Source organism: Cucumis melo, chromosome 8 (assembly GCF_025177605.1).
Source record: "Cucumis melo cultivar AY chromosome 8, USDA_Cmelo_AY_1.0, whole genome shotgun sequence".
Taxonomy (NCBI): Eukaryota; Viridiplantae; Streptophyta; class Magnoliopsida; order Cucurbitales; family Cucurbitaceae; genus Cucumis; species Cucumis melo.
In genome coordinates, this window is record NC_066864.1 from 11135098 (window position 1) to 11152240 (window position 17143).

The 17143-nt window shown below is 35.2% G+C and overlaps 2 protein-coding genes across 2 annotated transcripts; one reads left to right on the forward strand and one right to left on the reverse strand.

Annotated features, from left to right (window-relative positions):
* The first annotated feature begins 4296 nt into the window (after window positions 1–4296).
* LOC127150659 (uncharacterized) lies at window positions 4297–4746 on the forward strand. Its single transcript, XM_051089161.1, has one exon. It carries the CDS (start codon window positions 4297–4299, stop codon window positions 4744–4746), a length of 450 nt encoding a protein of 149 aa, XP_050945118.1.
* Window positions 4747–11524: 6778 nt separating this feature from the next.
* Window positions 11525–15740, reverse strand: LOC103495815 (phosphatidylinositol 4-phosphate 5-kinase 5-like). The gene is made up of 8 exons (XM_008457485.3): window positions 14175–15740; window positions 13826–13993; window positions 13395–13560; window positions 13198–13314; window positions 12921–13114; window positions 12651–12781; window positions 12492–12564; window positions 11525–12298 (listed from the first exon to the last, which is right to left on the reverse strand). Exons 1-8 carry the CDS (start codon window positions 15386–15388, stop codon window positions 11998–12000), a joined length of 2364 nt encoding a protein of 787 aa, XP_008455707.1. The 5' UTR covers window positions 15389–15740; the 3' UTR covers window positions 11525–11997.
* Window positions 15741–17143: the final 1403 nt, after the last annotated feature.

Below are 17143 nucleotides of genomic sequence, written 5' to 3' on the forward strand. Positions count from 1 at the left end.
CAGGTACGACTCTAATAGACAAAGTTAACAAAACACCCTATCAATAGCATGTAGCATAACATAACATCATAACATGGCATGAATATTAATCTTAACGTCCTTAATCATGTGATGATTTGTTGTGAATATTAATCGAGGTTCAATGTGGATGATTTGTTGTCACTTCCTCAAGAAACCAAAACCATCCTTGTTAATGCATTGTTGACTTTAGCAGCATCAAGTTCAAATGCTCCAACTATGACATACGAGAGTACTCCTTATTATATGTGTATAGACTTCTCAGATGAGGATTTACTGTTGGGATCTAAACTTCATAATAGACCCTTGTATGTTTCTGGATATGTTCGAGAACAGAGAGTTGACCGAATTCTCATTGACAATGGATCAGCTGTCAGTATAATGCAAAAGTCGACTATGAGGCAATTAGGCATCTTAATGGATGAACTCTCAAATAGTAAACTGGTAATTTAAGGTTTCAACCAGGGCAACCAAGGAGTAATAGGTATGATACGCTTAGAACTCATAATTGGTGACCTAAAGGCTAGAGCATTGTTTGATATTATAGACTCGAGGACCACTTATAAGTTGTTACTCGGTCGTCCTTGGATTCATGGAAATGGAGTAGTAACTTTGCAAATGCAAAGTTTTATTTGAAGAATGACAATAGTCCAGAAGTCGTGCCTGTAGAAATTCCTCTTGTAAACAGAGAAGATAATTTACAGTTAAAATCATTTGCAAGCAGAGAAGCACAAAAAGTACAGGAACCTTTAACTTTGGAAAGGGTGAGGCATCCACGAGCACCACAAAAAGTATGATCTTGATGGATGAAAAGACTTCAAATCCATCGATTTTGCGCTATGTTCCCCTATCGAGACGCAAGAAATGCAAATCACCATTTGTAGAGTCCCCACAAGGCTTGAAAGTTGGTGACATTTAAGTCTTAAAAGAAAGCTTTACTACACCGCTTACCAAAATAACTAAGCAAGAAATAAAGATAAACCTGACAGAAGCAAGCTTGCCTTAAAGGTGGACAAAAGACGGGTTCAATCCCAAGGCTTATAAATCGATGGCGAAAGCAGGTTATGACTTCACAAATCACACTGAGTTTAAAAGCTTGAAAATTCACGAACAACCTGAGCTCTCCTCAATCCAAAAGAAGCTATTACGGGAAGGACATGTTATACTCGTGTCAAGAAAAAGACTCAGATACAAGTCGCTAGAGCCCATCCGTATAACTAGAAAGGGGAAGGAAAAAGTGGTTGACAGTAATCATATAACTGTAGAGGAGGTTGATAGTATGGAAGAAAAAGAAGGTGGCAGTCAGAGAACCTCAGCATTTGACCAATTTAGACCGCACGTTGCACGCACCCTAGTATTTGAAATACTAAGCATGACAGAGACAGAAAGGAAAGAACACCAATCAACATCTAGCCTTAACCAACGATCGACCCTGCAAAGGCTAACTACGATCTTTAAAAAGAGAAAGGTACATGTCAGGCCTTGATGGCTACAAGACTATCAGCCGTTGAAAGGTTAAGTGTGGCCAAAAAGAAAAATGTACAAACACCCCATTCTCAAATTTTTAATCGTATTGGGGATGAAGGCCCACATGTCAAGAATGGTTCTAGCATAGATACAAAAAAGAAGGAACCAACATCTCGCGTGTCAATTTAGCACCGAATTAAGCATACAGACGTTGAGAATTACCATGGTAAGGAGTTTTCTTGTGAGATAAAGGGAGAGAGAGAAATTCGTAGCAATGTTACTTCCCAAATGAAAAGAAAAACTTTTGTTACTCTCAATACAAGTCAAGGTTCCTTGAAGGTGAAAAGACATGATGTTACTCTAACTAATCCAGAAAAGGAAGATTCATAACAAGGAGAAGGTGAAACCTCATGTCATCACATCACCATTCTTGAGGTAGATGCTCCACAGAGTTTAGAGGATGGTGGCCAATCTACCGTAGATGAGCTGAAAGAGGTAAACCTTTGCCTTGAATAATGCATTCCTTAAAGATGATTTTCCTTTGCCCATCACAGAAATCATGGTTGATGCAACTATTGGACACGAGGCACTGTCCTTTATGGATGAGTCGTCCGGATATAACCAAATACGAATGGCTCTTTCAAATGAAGAAATGTCAGCTTTCCGGACTCCGAAGGAAATATATTGTTACAAGGTGATGCCCTTTGGATTGAAAATGATGGCACCACTTATTAACGTGCTATGCAAATAGTGTTTAACGATATGCTACATAAGTATGTCGAGTGCTATGTTGATGACCTCGATCCAAAAGACGATAGGACCATTTGAAGGATCTAAAAGTTGTGTTCGATCGCTTGCAAAAATATCAGCTGAGGATAAACCCTCTCAAATGCGCGTTCGGTGTGACTTCAGGAAAGTTTCTTGGCTTCATTGTAAGACACTGGGGGATTGTGATAGACCAGTCCAAGATTGATGTCATTCAGAAGATGCCAAGGCCAAAGATTTTGCATAACCTAAGAAGTCTTCAGGGACGATTAGCTTACATTCGAAGGTTCATCTCCAACATGGCCGGTCGGTGTCGACCTTTTTAAAAGTTGATGAGAAAAGGAGAAAATTTTGTTTGGGATGAGGCTTGTAAGAATGCTTTTGATCGTATAAAGAAATACTTACTTAATCCCCTAGTATGAGGAGCTCTAGTACCTGGCAAGCCAGTAATATTGTACATTACTACACAGGAAAGGTCTCTAGATGCATTGTTGGCGCAAGAGAGCAGAAGGGAAAGGAACGTGCTCTCTACTATCTAAGCATAACCTTAGTTGGGGCCAAAGTTAACCATTCTCCCATTGAGAAAATGTGCCTTGCACTTTTCTTTGCTATCGATAAGTTGAGGCATTATATGCAGGCGTTCACAGTTCATCTAATAGGAAAGGCGGATCCTATAAAGTATGTTCTGTCTAGGCTAATTATCTCTGGATGCTTAGCCAAATGAGCGGTTCTACTCCAGTAATACGACATTGTCTATATTTTCCAAAAGGCGATAAAAGGACAAACACTGGCAGACTTTCTAGCAGACCACCCAATTCCTTCAGATTGAAAGTTATGTGAAGACTTGCCAGACGATGAAGTTTTCTTCATGGAAATTATGGAACCTTGAACTATGTATTTTGATGGCGCAGTGCGAAGAAGTGGCGCAGGGGCAAGCATCGTTTTCATTTCTCCTGAGAAACATATGTTGCCTTATAGCTTTGTGCTTGCTGAACTGTGCTCAAACAATGTGGCTGAATATCAGGCCTTAATAGTTGGCCTTCAAATGGCATTAGAGATCGACGTGTCATTCATAGAAATTTATGGTGATTCAAACTTGATAATCAATCAGCTCTCGCTTCATTATGATGTGAAACATTGAGACTTAAATTCATACTTCGCCTATGCTCTACAATCAATGGAAAGGTTTGACAATGTGATGCTGGAGCATGTCCCTATAACAGAAAACAAAAGAGCAGACGCATTTGCAAATTTGGCCATTGCCTTGACGATGTCGGATGACGTAGCTCTGAATATACTACTTTGTCAACGGTGGATTATGCCTCCCATTTTATCTGAATGTCAAGAAGAAAATGTAACAACATCTCATTTGATTGATGAAGAAGATTGGCGTCAACCTATCATAGAGTATCTTGAACATGGAATGCTTCCAAAGGATTCTCGTCATAAAACTTAGGTACGAAGAAGGGCTGCACACTTCATTTATTACAAGGGAACCTTATATCGTCGTTCTCTTGAAGGGCTCTTCCTTCAATGTCTGGGAAAGGAAGAGTCAATAAAAGCTCTAAAGGAAGCACATGCAAGCGTTTATGGAGCACATCAATTGGGACCAAAGCTTCAATTTCAGTTTAGAAGAATGGGTTATTATTGGCCTAAGATGGTTCAAGACTCAATGGACTATGCAAAGAAGCGTGAAGCTTGTTAATACCATGAAAACTTCATACATCAACCTTTAGGCCTCTACATCCAACTGTGGCTTCTTGGCCGTTCGAGGCTTGAGGACTTGATCTAGTTAGCACTATTACACCAAAATCATCAGCAAGACATTCTTATATCCTTGCAGCAACAAATTATTTCTCAAAGTGGGCTGAGGCAATTCCATTGAGAGAGGCCAAGAAAGAGAACATGGCAAACTTTATTCGTACCCATATTATCTATCAATACGGTATTTCTCATTGGATCGTGATAGATAATGGAAGACAATTCTCCAATAGCATGATAGACAAATTATGTAAAAAATTCAAGTTCAAGCAATACAAGTCATCTATGTACAACACAGCTGCGAATGGCCTCGCAGAAGCATTCAGTAAAACTTTATGCAATCATCTGAAGAAAATTGTCTCCAAGTCAAAGAAGGATTGGCAAGAAAGAATCAGTGAAGCATTGTGGGCATATCGAACCACTCATTGCACTCCTACAGGGGTTACACCATATTCGCTTGTTTACGGTGTAGAGGTTGTCCTTTTCCTTGAAAGAGAAATCTCATCGTTAAGAATTGCAGGGCAAGAGGGGATGACTACCAAAGACAATGTCAAGTTACATCTGCAAGAGTTAGAAGCACTTGATGAAAAGCGGTTAGAAACTCAACAAGCATTGAAATGTTACCAAGTGAGAATGTCTAAAGCTTTTGATAAGCACGTTAAACCTCGCTCCTTTCAGGTTGGTGATCTAGTACTTGCTGAAACCGATCATCACAATGAGGCATACAGAAAATAAGTTCACACCTAAATGGGATGGACCTTACATTGTCAAAGAAGTTTACAAAAATGGTGCATACAAGATTGTTGATCAAGGTGGATTAAAAATTGGCTCAATCAACAGCAAGTTTCTCAAGAAATTTTATGGTTACGTCATTATCCAGTAAAAAAAATCAATTCAACTACGTTATGACTTGATCCCTATGTTATAAAAAGGGTATGTAGGCAGTTTAAAGTTCACTTTAAGTTCAATCACATGTAAAAAAAATCATGTTTCATTGTCATCTCGTAAAAAAAGGAGACCTTAGTCACAAAACTGCCCGTTATGGATAAACATTGCCCGAGAACTCTGTCACAATGAACCTTAGTCACCCCAACGTGCCTTCAATTAAACATTTCCCGAGAGTAAGAACTCTGTCAGAATTAGGAGCCTCGTTATGGATAGAAGATTATAAGACCCACGCAGTTTTTCCCTCAGATAAAGGTATCTTCATCGATAATTTGGAAAGAATTGAGTTGTTGTCTAAGTGTGGCCAATGATCTGCAAAAGTGCCGACCCATGGCTTCTCCACAAGGAGACTAAGTCCATCTTCTCTTGGTTGATTTCGATCAAAAAATACTACGAGGTGTTGGACTCCAGCCAAGAATCGTTCTGTGAAGTAAACCATCGTTCTGCAAAATAAAATTACCATAAGCAAGTTAGTGTTGAAGACATGACCGTGGAACAAAGAATATATAAAAGCAAAGTGGACGGAGAAGGGCGTCATGATAGATTTGCATTGTCTATCATGAACAAACCCTAAGAAACAGGAGGGCGTCATGATAGAGTTGCATCGTCTATCACGAACAAACCCTAAGATATAGGAGGCCGTCATGATAAAGTTGCATCGTCTATCACGAATAAACCCTAAGAAACATGAGGGAGTCATGATAGAGTTGCCTCGTCTAACATGAACAAACCCCAAGAAATAGAAGGGTGTCATGATAAAGTTGCATTGTCTATCATGAATAAACCCTAAGAAACAGAAGGGTGTTATGATAGAGTTACATCGTCTAACACGAACATATCCTAAGAAACAGGAGGGTGTCATCATAGAGTTGCATCGTCAACCACGAACAAACCCTAACAAATAGGAGGGCATCATGATAGAGTTGCATCGTCTATCACGAACAAACCCTAAGAAACAGGAGGGCGTCATGATAAAGTTGCATCGTCTATCACGAACAAACCCTAAGAAACAGGAGGGCATCATGATAGAGTTGCATCGTCTAACACGAAAAAACCCTAAGAAACAGGAGGGCGTCATGATAGAGTTGCATCATCTATCACGAACAAACCCTAAGAAACAGGAGGGCGTCATGATAGAGTTGCATCGTCTATCACGAACAAACCCTAAGAAATAGAAAGGCTTCATGATAGAGTTGCATCGTCTATCATGAACAAACCCTAAGAAACAGGAGGGCATCATGATAGAGATGAGAAACAAGAGGGCATCATGATAAAGTTGCATCATCTATCATGAATGAACCCTAAGAGACAGGAGGGCGTCATAATAGAGTTGCATCGTCTATCATGAACAAACCCTAGGAAACAGGAGAACGTCATGATAGAGTTGCATCGTCTATCATGAACAAACAGTAAGAAACAAGAGGACATCATGATAGAGTTGCATCGCTTATTACGAACAAACCCTAAGAAAGAGGAGGGCGTCATGATAAAGTTGCATCATCTACCATGAACAAACTCTAAGAAATAGGAGGGCATCATGATAGAGTTGCATCGTCTATCATGAACAAACCCTAAGAAACAGGAGGGTGTCATGATAGAGTTGTATCATCTATCATTAACAAATCCTAAGAAACAAGAGGGAATCATGATCGAGTTGCATCGTCTATCATTAACAAACCCCAGAAGCTGACAGTCAAATGAGCAGGAGGTCGCTCATATATACTTGCATGGGACTTTCAAATGCTTGCAAAAATAAAAGGGCATTAACCTTTGGTAGAACTTCAAGTTGGTGCAACAAATTATCAGCTACTAAACCTGAAGATGAAAAAAAAGAATTAAGTTAAAAGTAAAAAAAAAAAAAAAAAAAGAGAAAAGAAAAAAAGAAAAAAGAAAAAATAGAGGGAGAAAAGAAGTTTTTTCTCTCATACCCCTGTTTTGCTCGATGAAGAAAGAATGATCAAGGTATTAGTCTATTTATAAGGCTAACAAGTCCAATTTCTAAGAGCATTTGGAATTATTAAATAATAAAATAAAATTAAAATTGAATCATCTTATGTTATTTTATTTTAGAATAAAATCTCGGATTTCACTTTTGAGATATTTAAACATTTTTTAATTTTTAATTTTTTAAATAAAATTAAAATTCAATTATCTTATGTTATTTTCTTTTGGAATAAAATCTCGAATTTCACTTTTGAGATATTTAAACATATTTTAATTTTTTAATTTTTTAAATAAAATTAAAATTCAATTATCTTATGTTATTTTATTTTGGAATAAAATCTCGAATTCCACTTTATGATAATTAAGCATATTTAAATATTTCAAAATTTTAGATTTTACCCCCAAATTAAAATTAAAATTTAGATTTTACCCATTTTTATCTCAAATTTAAAATAAAGTTATAAATCTAATTTTATCCTAAGATTAAGATCTCATATTTATCTCAAAATTAGATTTGGTCATTTTATCCGAAAATTAAAATTGATCATTCCAAATTCTTGTGCATCTAAGGACAAATTAGGGTATGCTAGAAACCTCATCTTTGTCTCAAATTAAAATATGGTTCCAAATTTTATAAAAAAAAAAATCATCAAATCTTTATCCTCAAATCAAAGTAAGTTGAGAATAAAACCTTAAACTTTTCCCAAATTAAGAATTAGCCATATTCCAACCTTTATTTCAAATTTAAATCTAGTAGATTCATAGTTTGATTAATTTGATATGTCAAATTAAGCAAAAAAAAAAAAAACTCGTATTTGGACTTAAAAGTTATCTTTTCGAGATTCACCCACCAATATACATACATAAATCTGGAAATGGGGCATTTGTTGAATAAGAAATTTTGAAACCATTTAAAAATTATTACATAATTTACTAAAATAATTGTATTTAGGATTAACTAAAAATTGTCATGTGTCCCAAATTAAATTTAAAGACAAATTGGACAATTCTAATGATGTCACATGTCTTTATCATGACAGTTAAATCAAATTAATTACTTTGATTCAATTAAATATTATTTACTCAGGCTAAAATTCAATTGAGCCCAAAAATGAACTTAATTTAGCCCAAAATTAAATATAACCCAAATCCATGTGATTGAGCCCATTGGTATGGTCCACAGACCAAACCTGGTCCAAGTTCATAAAAACCCACTAGGGAACTCTGTAAATAGAGGAGTTCTCTTCTTTTGTGGGGGAAAATTTTTTGGACTACAGAAGGTCTAAAGAGAGTTATCCCAAGAGCTAGAAGACTCTCCAACTCCTGAAGTCGACCACCCTTGAAGATTGAAGCTCCTTTGAAGATCCAAGCTTTCTTCCAAAACTCCATTTTCAATAACATCACGTGCCTCCAAGCTTTCTTCCAAAACTCCAATTTCAATAACATCATGTGCCTCGCTTCCTCAAAACAAGTGTAAGCATCCAACCTAGAGAGAATCAGAGGATAAAAATTCTAGAGATCGAACCACATCGCATCATATCAACATAAATATAACATCAACACAAGTTCAACTCCATGAAACAAATTTCTTCGGAAATCTCGTGTGAACAATGGCCAATCTAAACAATCTTCTACCCCAATCTAAACGATCTTGTACCTTTATACTAAGTTTAAACAATTTTCTATGCAATCTAAACGATCTTGCTATATGATCTTGTACCCTTGTATTCACTCTAAACGATCTTGTACCCAGCCTAATTGACGATTTTGTACCCTTTTACCTAGTCTAAATGACCTTGTACCCAGTCTAAACGATCTTGTACCAAACTTAAATGATTTTTCTATACAATCTTGTGCCCTTGTACCCAGTCTAGATCAGACAATCTTGTACCCTTGTTCATACCAAATCTAAACGATCTTGTAATCTAAACTATCTTGTACCAAATTTAAATGATCTATTAGTGATAGTGGTCTATCTCTGTCCATCTGGGATAGACAACTGATCATTTAGATATTGGTACACGATCGTTTGGATCCTGTACCAAAACGAAACAAGAAGATGAGAGATGAAGAAGAAATAAGAAATTCTGGAAGAGAAAATTAAGAAATCACAAACAAAAAAAAAGCGAGAACATGATAAAGGAGAAGTAATAATATGAAGAAATTAATAATATGAAGAGGAGAAGAATAAATTGTAAAGAAGAAGAAAAAGAAGTGAAGTGAAGAATGATCTCGCAATCTTAAAAAACAACAAAGAATCTAGAATTTATTAAAAACAATGGTGGCTTTATGGGCTTTAATTTTTTGTTATACGTAAATATTTTTTGGTTTTGTTACGTATATGTAAGTTAACCTTTATATTTTTTTCTATTTACGTATATTTCCCTTTGAGTTCTATACTTTATTTCAAAAATAGCTTTTGACTTAAAAATTGGCTAAATTATAAAAAAAAAAATACCCCTCAACTTTGCATTTTGCATAAAAAAAAATATCCCTAAACTTTTAAAAGTTTCAAAGTATCCTCAAACTTTCAAAAAAAAAAAAAATCCGAAATATCCTTAAGGTAAGTTTTGGATGAAACTCTTAAAGTTTTGTTTCAAAAGTACCCCTCAGCTATTAAATAGTTTAAAAAATATTCTTAAACTTAAAAAAATTTAAAACTATTCTCACAGTTAGTATATGAACTCGTTAATTTCTTGTTGCACAAATAACTCTAAATAATTAAAAATATCTTTATCATTAATATAGTGATAATTTATTTGAAACCGTTAATATCTTGTTCATAAATTTATGCTTCATAAGCGTAAAGAATCCCTTCTCAATAAATCAAACAATGCACAAAATAGCAAAGAGAATGGACTATGTACGTCTCCAATACAAGTAGCGTTTTCTTCTTCTAACACAAGCCAAAACAGCTAAAGCAAAACAATCCAGATGTTGCTAATAAGACAAATAGAACCACCAAGACCTTAACATGATCATAGGACTAAGTGTCTTTTAAATATGCATAGTGGAATCACAAATGAACAAGCGTAAATTCCATAGCAACTACACACTGAACGAAGGAAGACATTGGTAGGAAAAATTGAAAAGACAACCATCCATAAGAAAAGTATCATGCCGAATCAACATTTCAGTAGACAGAAAAAAAAAAAAAAGAAAAACAATATAATCACTGTTGGAATGTTTGTCTTGGAATATCTTTGACTAAATATCTTTGACTAAATATCTTTGATTAATGAATTAATTAAAAGATGAGATATTTAAGAAATATAAGGTTTCCCACTATTCTAGGGATCTTGTTAAGAAAAGAAGATTTATACATATAATATATATGTGTATAAATAGTACATTACGTGGTTGTTACGGGTGTGACGAAAATCAGAAAAAACACAAGTCGAAGAAGATCGCTCACATCAGGGTCGATCACAAAAGCTACTGAGTTCCAAAGGTACGATGATCTTATTTCTATGAGGTCGTCATGTTGATCATAGTAACAATAATTGATGAGTAACAGATGAAACAAGTGATTGGTATGATCACGGAGATCTTTAGAGGGATCTAAAGACGTTGCCAAAGATATTCACTCATGTGTTTAGGAGGAGCCTGAAGCTAGACATCGTGAAGATAAGTAATTCAGGGGGAGTCTGGAGTCTGATGTCAAGACGCATGTTATTAAGTTATATTATTGAACAGAGTACCATATGTTGTATCGATGTATATTAACTCAAGTGAATATTAATAAAGATTACTCATCAGGGCTGTATGCAGCTCCCCAGACGTATGCAAAATTAGCCGAATTGGGTTAACAAAGTTTCATGTGTTATTCTCTTCTGTTGTCCCTCTAGCTATTACAACTGTTATTAGTTTTAGTATTAAACTGAAGACTTAATTGATTATCTCATTGTTTTTTCAATCACATTTATGATATCAGAAATCTAATTAAAACAAATATTATTAATCTCATAAAACCTAACAACTTCAAATAAATTTATCGCTATAATAACAATAAAGGAATTTTTAATTTGAGTTAGTTTTCCAACAAGATATCAACAGATTTAGTTCATATACTAATTGTTAGAGTAGTTTTTTTAAAACTTTTTTAAGTTCAAGGTATTTTTTGAACTTTTTTTTTTTTATTTTAGGAGTATTTTTTATACAAAATTATACTGCTTTCCATTTAAAACTAACTGTAAATGTATTTTTGAACAATTTTTTAAAGTTTGAATGTATTTTTAATAGTTTTGAAAATTGAAAGATATTTTTGGACACAAAATACAAAGTCAAAGAGACATTCTCTATTATTTAATCAGAAAAATTCGATACTACCCGTAAACTGTGTGCAGTTGATTATGAGATTCTAGTTGACTATATGCTTTAATGTCTACGTAATTAATACTCTTAGTATTGTGGTTTTGGATACCATAATGTGTCTTCATTTTATCCACTCAGAGTACACATCATCCCCTGTTGACCAAAATTCAAATTTTCTTTAGAGTTCAAACTATAATATTATAACATAACGTTATAGATTACAAGATTTATTTTACAAGAACCTATAATATATTTTTGACCTTGCCAAAATGATTCAAAATCACTTTTTAAATCTAAAATGAATTCTTAGTTGCTCAAAAGTATTTCTTTATACAATAATCAATGGCTTGTAAAATACAAATACAAATCTACATGGAATTTTGTTTCGGAAATATACTTGATCATCCAATGATAAAACCCCAAAAATGGAAGAAGAAAATGGATATTATATGTTTTGTAAAGCATTCAAACATGGAGAAAGAAGAGGTTCTATATACAGTTGCAAATTGATATCAAAAGTGTATTCAGTTATCAATGACTATACCTTTCTCTGTGTAATTGTAATTATGAAACTACAGAAATGGGTACATAAACAGAATTCTATTTGCTTCATTTTTCATCTCATTTACTAAATAACATATGAATATATATGATCTGCTTCTATATATAAAACAAATGAAAGAATGTAACCAGGCGACCGACTAGCTTCACTTCCCGCTTTCGACCCAGCTAAAAATTAAATAGCTTCCTCCACAAATAGTTGGCAAGTTGAGAGACTTATTTTCATTCGAAGTTTGTCTCATCTTCTGCAAAGATATTAAATATGAAGTCACGAAACCGCTTCGAGTATTGCTTCGGATCAACAGCTGATATTGAAGTTGGATCGTATTGAATGGACTTGTAGGCATGCTCAAGTTTCTTGCTAATGTCATAATCTTGAAGTATGTCAATGACACCAAAGAACATAACCACATCATAATATTCCCCTGTTGGTTCTCCAACTAGTTGAAACTCACAGTCGCTTCTTCTCACCGTTCGTTCGACCCGAGCTGGCATGTTTACGCCCAATTTGATACTTGACCATCTGCAATTTCATATATGCAACCATTTATTTTATCAGAACAAATAATGGAGCATAGGAAAGCTTGTAAGACGAAACAAAATTGTCCATCACTTTAGCTGAAATCATTTTATACCAAGTTAAAATGAAAAGCATTGTACAAACAATTGATTGAAAAATAAGAGTGATGAATGTTCCCAATCAACAAGGATTTCACCTGGATGGATCTAGGAAGAGCTGATCCAAGTCAACTCTCGACAGACGAGGACCTACTTCGTTATCGGGCCCACCTGAAAGAGATACATTTCATCATTTGGTTCGAGATAGGACTATGTTTTAGACAATGATTGATGGAGGGAAAGAAAGATCAAACAACCTATCGGAGTGCGAGCTCCAGAAGGTATCAAATCACCAGCAGCTGAAGTTTCCCTGAAGTGAAGACCAACAAGAAGACTATAATCCATGATTCTTTCTTGTTCGAGAAACTCGCAGTCCCGATCAATTTGCCTAAATGAAAGACCATAAATAAACATCAAAAGACACAAAATAAAGATGAACTAGTTTATCAAGTTACATAGCCTAATTGAGATATTTGACAAGAAACGTAAATAACTTCTCAAGCATCGGAATCTTGCATAGTATTCACCTGCAAAACTCTTGAAACCATGATTTTTGAAGCCGAAATACAAAGTTAAGATCGAGATCCTTAAGGATAGTTGTTTCATCAATCTCACTCTCGGGCTTATCTGTCGTGCGTCCAAGAATTGATCCTTTCAAGTCGAATCGTCGATGGATGGAATACTCTGAGCAGAAAAGGTTTCCCATGATGATAAACCTTACCTATGTTTTAAAACACAAATCATTCTGGTCAAAGCGATTTCTTGTGATCAATATAGCTCGTGTTGCAACAAATATCAATTTACCTTCTTCTGAATAGGCCCGGTTAATTTAACACAATGAAGACCATAGAATTTGGTCACCAAAGTGGTCTCAAAGGCTCTCACATGGTTATAATAGGCAGAGAGCATTCTTATCAAAACCTGCAAAGTGAGGCCAAGTTAGCCCAAACTACAACACCTCTTATTGGTTCAAAAATGAAGGCAAGAAAACCAGATCTCACCTTGGCTTCTGACTTCTTCATCGTCTTGATCATATATCGGTCGTCATTGGTCAGGTAGAAAAAGCTACCACTTTTACCAGGAGACGAAAGTTCTCGTAGTGCATCATTCCCGCAGATTGATAGCATGTAATCAGCTGGATCCACCTTGAACAATTTCCTTAGAGTTCTGTAGATGAATGAAAAATCCATTAACAATGCTATGTAATTTGGGATGATAGTACTAACAAATTTGTTCGTGAAGTCATATCCCATAAGCGTTCTTTTCGTCATCCTATTCAAGAACACAACGCCCGAAATTGCCGACTGCAAACCAAGCTTTTCCTTAGACCCATCTTCTTCAATCATATTCTCAAACTATTGTACTAAACTATAAAGAGCAGAGCTAAGAATGAACCTGATTCAAGCTATAGATCAAGGAATTAGCATTTTACCTGAAAACTAAAGGGCAATAGTCCTTCCATTTGAATTCACATGACTGGTGGGGTGGGGTGTGTTTGCTTCCTTCTGGAGGAAATTTGGTCCAAACTTTTTCCTTGGGATCAAAAGCCGAAGGCTTCAAATCGAGCGAAGCCGTTGGGGCCGGTCTTCCTACTGAATGTCTGTTCAATTCCTCACATATAGATATACAAATGGTTAAAGAAAACAGTCATAATGTACCAAAACAGAAAAGGGAATATACAATGCTTACTCTATTATATCAATAAGTCATGACAGAAAGAAAAGATATTGGCAATTTTGATTGTGTTAAGAGATCACGTAGAAGAGAAATCATCAAACTACCTGATCCCAAGCTGCAAATTGAGCATTAGATCATAGTTCTTGTGCCCTTTGCAGATCGTCTCTCCTTGTCTCTTGGAAGATTTTGGCATTTTCGCTGGCATCCCAAGTCCCTCCTTCTCCAAATTCAGCCCCAACATATAATCAGCCACATCCCCTCGACCGCCTCCGCCTCCTCCTCCGACTGATGACGTCCTCTCGCTACAACATCCTGCCACATACTCATCCATATCCCCACCTCCCCACATCTGCATTCTATCTAACGGCTTCTCGACATCAACACTCACCCTACCATCAACAGACATCCTCCTCGGCTTCACTCCATCCTCCCCTTTCGATGATCTCCACACCGCCAACTTCTTCTGTGATGGCAAAATTGAAACCTTCTCTCCAAGACAGATCTTGCAATCACTAAAATCGACATTATACACATCTTGAGGATCCCAATGCACATTCCCAGATGAACCAGAAGGGTAATAGCTCCCATTTTGTTCTTGTGGATCTTTACTCCAATACCCCACATAGAAACTCCCATCAGGCCATTTGAAAGTCCCATTCCCTCTAGGCAAACCAGTCTCCCAGTTCCCTTCATATCTATTTCCATTACTCCAAACAAAACTCCCTTTCCCACAAATCTCCCCATTTTTCCATTCACCAACATAATGATTCCCATTTTTCCATTGATATCTCCCATGCCCTTCTTGCAATCCTCTTCTCCATTCCCCATCATAACAATCCCCATTTGAGAAGCTTTTAACTCCATGTCCATGTTTCAAATTCATAACCCAATTCCCTTTATAAGTATCACCATTTGATCCTGTATAAGTACCATTTCCGTCCATATAACCACTCTTGAATTCCCCTTCATAAGTGGCTCCTGAAGGCCAACTGAACCGGCCTCGCCCCATCGTCTTGCCTTTGCTCCATTCACCAACGTACATACAACCATCAGTCCATAGGTATTTGCCTTGTCCATGAGGGAAGCTATCGCACCATTGGCCGGTGTAATAGTCGCCATTGGGGAGGATTCTGTCGGCGTGATAAACCTCGCCCGAATTCAATTCTGCTTCTATTACTTCGCCAGCGCAATCGATGTCGCCATCGTCGGCGTGAGCTACCGACGTCGTGCCGAATATGCTGTGAGCTCGTTTTTTGGCCGCTTGTGTTCTGCGTACCGTGGCTTCCCATGCCTTCAAAACTCCACTCTCTCTGCTCATAATGGAATTGAAAAAACAAGAAAATATACAATACCCAGATGGGAATTTCTATTCAAAATTGGATGTTGTGAGAAAAGATTGAAGTTTGATAGATTTGAAGGGTACCCAGATGAAGAAAAAAGAAAATAAATCAATGAATGAATGAATGAATGTGAATTATGATCCACAATACTAAATCTCTCTCTGTTTGTTTCTTTTTTTTCTCTCTCACTCTGTGTAACATGGTTTTTGGTTTTTGTTTTGTTGCTCTTCAGTTTTTGAATTTGTGGTTAAGAAAATGGTAAAAAAGAAGGATTCAAAAGAAAGGAGAAAGAGAGTTGATCCATTCGTTTACCAAAATTTATGAAAACAGAACAAACGGTCATGTCTATAAACTGATGATGATAAACATTGATTCTTTGTTGGTTTTTGTTTATTAGTTTCTAGAGGCCATTAAAATTTCAATGACCAACCAAATCTCTTTCTAAATGTGTAATCCAATCAAATTTTTTCAATGCTTGGATATTGGCATAGAACACATAATCTAGAGAGAGAAACAGAGAGAGGGGAGAGAGACTCGTTCTTTTGATTAACAAAAATTTGACATGTGGTGGTTCTATATTTAGATGAAGAGGAAGATGAGCATGATTTTATGACGAAAAGAAAAAAAAAAGGTTATAGATTTTAATTAAAGAATGATAAAAAGAGATATGAATTCAGGTTGTAATATTCTTGTGTTCTATCATTGTGGTTTGCAGTGGACAAGCCAAGATACTCAGTTTGGTTTTGTTCGGATTTGTTGAGAGGCTTATTATTATTATTAGTTTATTTTTGTTTAAAATATTATTTTGATTGTGTACTTTGCATGACGTCATGTGATGCTAAACTTTCAAATTTAGTAAATATAATTTATTCCTTCTTTAGTTTATTCTGGATTTTTCAAAAAAAAAAAGTATATGTTAAGCATTTCTTTTGTAAATTATAAAAATATATTGACGTGTATCTTTTCTTGCATGAACATTGTAATAATTGTCTACACAATTTTTAATAAATGAATAGAATTTGAAAAATATATTTTTATCATAAATATTGTTACATACATACTTATTATGTTTAATGTCTATTGTCAAGTGTCACTTCCCTTTGCGTCCATATATAGATTGTCATATCTCTCAAAGATCCAACCCTTCCACCTCATCTTGCCAAATTGTCTATAAATAATACTATTTTATCGGGTTTGTAACACAAACATGTCGGTTGAAATTCTAAATAAATTGGTGTGAGTAGAATGTTGAGTGAATTTTTATTTTCTTAGTTTCTTAATTTTTATTTATTTTTATTTATCTATTATATTTTATTTATCTATTATATTTTATTTATTTTCACATTATATTTTCTTGATATTCATGTTCTCCTTGTGTCTCTTATTTTCTTTTCAACAGGTTACAAACACAAGCTCTTATCATTTCTCCTACTAAAGATATGTTCTAAAGGTGTATATGTTTGGAAAATTATCAAAAAATGACAAATTTGACAAATATTTACAAAATATAGCAAAATTTAAGATTATATCAGTAATAGATACTGATAGACACTAATATGCTTCCATAAGTCATATTGATAGACAATAATAGAAATCTATTGGTGTCTATCATTGATAGAATCCAAAATGTTGTCATATGTTGTAGGTATTCTAGTTTATTTTACTATATTTAAAAATATCTCTATCTATTTTACCTTACTTGTTATAATTAATAGATATTATTTTTGTAATAA